Genomic DNA, 5,411 nt, shown 5'->3' with positions numbered 1-5,411 from the left:
GTTTTGTCTGTGAAGAATGTGGCGAAATCATCAGCTGTTATAGAAGTGGTGGAGGGGGACAGAGTAGAGAATTGAATGTTTTGAAGGTTACGTGTGTCTGTGCGCTGTTGATCTTGTTGTGAAAATATGACGATTTGGCAGTATGGACTTGAGCAGAGAAAGATGAAAGCAAAGACTGATACATACTCAGGCAAATCTTTTGATTTGCACCATTTTCTCTCTGCTGCCCTGAGTTTGGACCGATACTCACAAAGAACATCGGATAACCAGGGGTTAGAAGGGGTAGCCCGTTCTGGCCTGGAGGAGAGAGAACATATATTGTCTAGACCATGTAGGTTAAATGTAATGAAGAAATGGTCAGAGATGTGTAGGGGTTTTACCAAAATGTTGTCTGCAGTACAGTTGCATGTGCAAATTAAGTCGAGTTGGTTGCCTGATTTGTGAGTGCTTATAGTGGTAAGACATTTGAAATCAAATAAAGCTAGGAGTGAATGGAAGTCTGCAGCACAAGGCTTGTCCAGATAAATGTTAAAGTCGCCAAAGACTAAAAGTGGACTGCTATCCTCTGGGAATGAGGACAGCAGACCATCTAGCTCTTCTAGGATGGTGCCCAGTTGCCCAGGAGCCCGGTAAATTACCACAACATGGAGCTTTATAGGAGCTGTTACAGTAATTGCATGAGATTGAAATGAACAGACCAGTGCCCCCACCCCACCCCTCCCAACCTGACGAGGGGTGAGAGAGAAAGAGAAGTTGTTAGACAGAGCAGCTGGGGTTATGCTTTTCTATGGCAACACTATCAACGGCCTAAACAGAGCCTGCGGTGGTCAGGTGGTACTGCGGTCACGTGGTACAAGTCGTAGCTCTCAGAAAACTCCCAGTTCACAAGTTGTAATTACGAGTTCTACGAGGACGTGAATGCTTTTTACAAGTTGGAATCTCGTAATTACGGGAATTCCGATATGGCGTATATCTTAGTGTCGTAAACTCTAGGGGCGAGGCTTCTAAGCCAGGGTGTTTTTAGGGGCGTGATATTCAAATGACGATTGTTTTCTGCCTCCACATTTCTCAATGTGCGATCATTCGTACGATAAGATTGGCGGCATACGAATGTTTCATGAATCACACGTGAACTCTGTCGTAAGTTGATTTGTGCGCACAGATATGCGCTCGTTTTTACGTTAGATTGATAAATGAAGCCCACTGAACGGACAACCGACGAATTAATTGTTTAAAATCCTTTATTAAATCTTCTCAAATAACAAACAGGCATTATCATTGTTAAACACAATAAATCCATTAATACATTAAAATATATTTAAAATTAAGTAATTATGTGTAGTTAATTTTAAATATAGGCCTATCTTTATTGTATTCTGATACATAAAAAATTAAATAAAAGCAAATTTAAGGATTTTTCAAATTTCCGAATTTAAATGCAACAAAATTTGGAGCAACTTTAACAATTATACATTTGTCTAAATAAAACTTACATCTAAGCAAAATATTATTCTACAGAACTTCATCCTCTTTGTTTTGCATAAAAACACCAAACTTTATAATGTGATAAGCAAAAACCAGCCTGAGGACTAAACTAATGTTTTTTGTTTTTTTTTCACAAACTGAACTGTGACACATGAAATTACAACAAATACCCTTAAATAATAAAACATAATCAAAAATCATACTAAAAAGCAATATGTGCCTATAATGTGGCTGGGATGTCAGGGACCAAAAAAATCTGTTTTGACATTTGCATGTTTGCTCAGGTTTCTAATTCTATATGCTTGGCATATAATGCAAAGTTTGGTTGACGTGATTATGATGAAGTTAACAGATTCTTTGACACGAACTGTTCATACGAACCGATCCACGGAATCAACTCAGGCTTCCCATGACAAGATGCAAACTAGTGACATCCTCATTTTTTGCATATACCATCACTTGAAAAAGCTTAGCATTATATTCTAAGCATATAGAATTAGAAACCTGAGCAAACATGCAAATGTCAAGAAACTGTGCACTTTAATATAAGAACTTTTAATTTGCAAGGGTGGTCTTATTGTGCTTTTTTTTTGTGTGTGTGTGCTATATGAATTAACTACATTTACTTGTTATAGGGTTAAGGTTAGTGTTTGGTTTAGGATTAGAAACTTGAAATGATGCATAATTTACTAATATCACTTTAGTAAGTACATGTAACTATGACACTTTGGGAATGATTTAATGCCTCTCGTACATCCAAAAAAAGACATTTTCTTTTCTTTTTCCAGACCGATCCTACATGCGACTGACAGAAAAAGAGAACGAAACATTACCTATAGATGTGAGTTGCAATCAAATACAAGACTCTAATCATATTGAATCACATGCATTAGTTTTCCTCGATACAGTTTCTCTTGTGTTGTGTTTTCAGATAGTGTTACAGACTTTGTTATCGTTTGTGATCACGTGTTACGGCATAGTTAACATCTCAGGCGAATTCAAAGACATGGATGCTTCTTCAGAGCTCAAAAACAAGTAAGCAAATGTGTTTTTCTGAGATCATAAAGTAACACCTGGCTATATCAGAAATATGCTGTTCCCTTTGAAACATTATGAGCTCTCTTGTGTCTGTTTTGCTCTAACAGGACATTTGACACATTGAGAAATCACCCGTCGTTCTACCTGTTCAATCACCGAGGCCGAGTACTCTTCTGCCCTCCAGAGCAAGAGCCCTCCACTCCCAGCGCCCAGGCCTTGCCCTCCAATCCCCTGCGGTTACGCAAGCTGGAAAATTATCATTGAGACTGGCCTTCAGTGGGCTGCCTTGCCCGGTTTCATTTGTTTCTTTCTTAAATTTATTTGTTAGCTCCTCGGTTGAAAGGGAAAATAAGCATATTTTCCTTTCTTGTTGTATATGTGAATATGCTGTACAAACATGCATCTCTTGTGGTTACTATTTTGTCAATGGACTGTGCCAACTCCTTTTCCAGCTGATATGTTTGTAAATACTTGTTATTGCTTGGGAGTCTTAAGTCTGTAGGTTATGGCTGTAGCCCTGCGCTTGGCTGTCGCACACAGGGCACGAATCCTACATGTACAATGTCGGTTTTGCCACGTTTTTGGCTGAACTGACCCTAACTGCAACCGGTTCTTCCCTGTCCCCATCTGAATTGAGGACCATAAATTGTATTAGTGTTAAGAAGCAGTAGCTCTGATTTGAGCTCATAATACTGAAAACTATTAAAACATGTCTGAGCAAGGCCACAATAGATTATGTAGATTAATAGCAATTTTAACAATACTGTGAACACTCAGTAGGAATGAATGGTACATTTTTGTTTTTTGAGTTGGGGGGGCAATATTCTGGTTTATTTCATGTCGAGACACAACTCCTTATTTTTACCTTAATAAATTCTGACATTTTATTGATGAATTTGCAATTTGGATGAAATCCATTTTTTTCCTCTTTACTTTGTAAGTACAGTCTATCCTGATTGTGTTTGAAACTAGACTAAACATGTTCATTTTGTACTATCGTGATTATGCAATACTAAGACCTGCTAACTGGCCATAACGTTATGTTGCGCTATAAACTATTTTTTGTGTGGATTCACGGACATATATGGGTGTGGTACATCACCCTGGTTACCCATTGTTTTCTATGTAAGCAGAGAATGGGCAGTTGAAATGGTCCGGTTTAAGCCTGTAATTATGCTAATCCTTCACTAAGCCACTTTTTTTTTTTGCTAGATGAGACCTGCGAAGTACCAGCAATGGCAACCCCCTTATCCCAGCACTGTTTAGTCTCCTCTTCTGGTATTAATCGCTGCTTGTGTGACATTGTTTTAAACATGGAGATCATATTTCTTTTGTGGGATAATGTCTGTTTGTTGTCAGTATGACTTTTAGAGTAGTTGCATTGCTTTGATCTTAACATGAATCAAACACTTTGTAGAAAATCTCAGCTAGGCTAACATTTTAGGCTGTTATCTATAGTTGGTCAAAGGTTTGATCATGTCTACCATTTCTACAGCTGTATTTAGAGTCGTAGTTGCGGCAAGATGTTTGCATCATAAGTGCTTGTTATTTTTGGCTGTTTTTAACTGTAGGGCGCAAACACTGCAACATCGTGAGGCTGATCAAAAAAATTACTTTATGCCATAATGTGGAATATACCAGATTCCACCATCTGCTGTGATGGGAAAATGCGTAAACTCAGGAGACGGCAACATGTGGTGCAAGACCCCATAATAGACAATCAGGTCTATTAATAACATGAGATACAGGTGTTAGAAGAGACAAGGCAACCAAATGCAGAGCACTGCATCAGTACAAAAAATATGACGAGATGGAAGCCAGACCATTTCAAGATTGTAATGACTACAGCTGCTTACAGGGTACATGCGTCTAGTGTTTTGGGATTTTCTAAAAGGATGAGAAGAATTGACTTAGAAGATAAAGAACAAAAAACAGTATAAAATCCAAAAGTCTCGTAAGCAGCTCATATGTACTTCAACCAAAGCATAGTTCATTTCAAAAACCTAAGTGTTCTGTGCAAAATATCAACATTAAAGACAGCTTTATACAATATACATATACTACCATTCAAAAGTTTGGGGTGGGTGTGTTTTTTTTCTCTCATACTCAACGAGACTGTATTTATTTAATCAAAAAATACAGTAATGTTGTAAAACATGATGACAATTCAATACATTTTAAAATGCATTCATTTCAGCATCATTACTCCAGTCTTCAGTGTCACATGATCCTTCAGAAATCATTCTAATATGCTGATTTGCTGCTCAAGAAACATTTCTTCCTATTATCAATATTGAAAACAGTTGTGCTGCTTTATAATTTTGTGGAAACCATGATTAATTTTATTTCAGGATTCTCTGATAAATATAGAAAGTTCAAAATAACAGCATATATTTGAAATAGAAATCTTTTGTAGCATTATAAAGGTCTTTAATATCACTTGATTAATGCATCCTTGCTGAATAAAAATATTCACTTCTTTAAAAAAAAAAATCTTATTGACCACACTTGAACAGTAGTGTGTATTTAAAAATATGTATAAATCATATATAAATTTACACAACGATTCAAACATTTCCTTTGTAAAAATTTTTTAGAAAGTTCAAAATAACAGCATATATTTGAAATAGAAATCTTTTGTAGCATTATAAAGGTCTTTAATATCACTTGATTAATGCATCCTTGCTGAATAAAAATATTCACTTCTTTAAAAAAAAAATCTTATTGACCACACTTGAACAGTAGTGTGTATTTAAAAATATGTATAAATCATATATAAAATTACACAACGATTCAAACATTTCCTTTGTAAATTTTTTATTATTTTTCATTTTCATTAAAAAAAATCATAAAACTTTGTCTATATAATATCAGTTTAAAAAATGTTT

General features: G+C 36.0%; 1 protein-coding gene across 1 annotated transcript in view; it reads left to right on the top strand.

Annotated features, from left to right (window-relative positions):
* Positions 1-3,418, top strand: part of LOC107744504 (membrane magnesium transporter 1-like) — a 7,403-nt gene extending 3,985 nt beyond the window's left edge. Inside the window, exons 2-4 of the mRNA XM_016558180.1 lie at positions 2,274-2,326; positions 2,417-2,520; positions 2,631-3,418. Coding sequence (XP_016413666.1) covers positions 2,274-2,326; positions 2,417-2,520; positions 2,631-2,787 — 314 coding nt within the window. The 3' untranslated portion in view covers positions 2,788-3,418. The remainder of the gene's footprint in view (positions 1-2,273; positions 2,327-2,416; positions 2,521-2,630) is intronic.
* The last annotated feature ends 1,993 nt before the right edge of the window (positions 3,419-5,411 follow it).

This window comes from Sinocyclocheilus rhinocerous, unplaced genomic scaffold (assembly GCF_001515625.1).
Source record: "Sinocyclocheilus rhinocerous isolate Xijiao unplaced genomic scaffold, SAMN03320098_v1.1 scaffold557, whole genome shotgun sequence".
Classification (NCBI taxonomy): domain Eukaryota; kingdom Metazoa; phylum Chordata; class Actinopteri; order Cypriniformes; family Cyprinidae; genus Sinocyclocheilus; species Sinocyclocheilus rhinocerous.
This window is presented reverse-complemented; position numbering and strand designations above follow the sequence as displayed.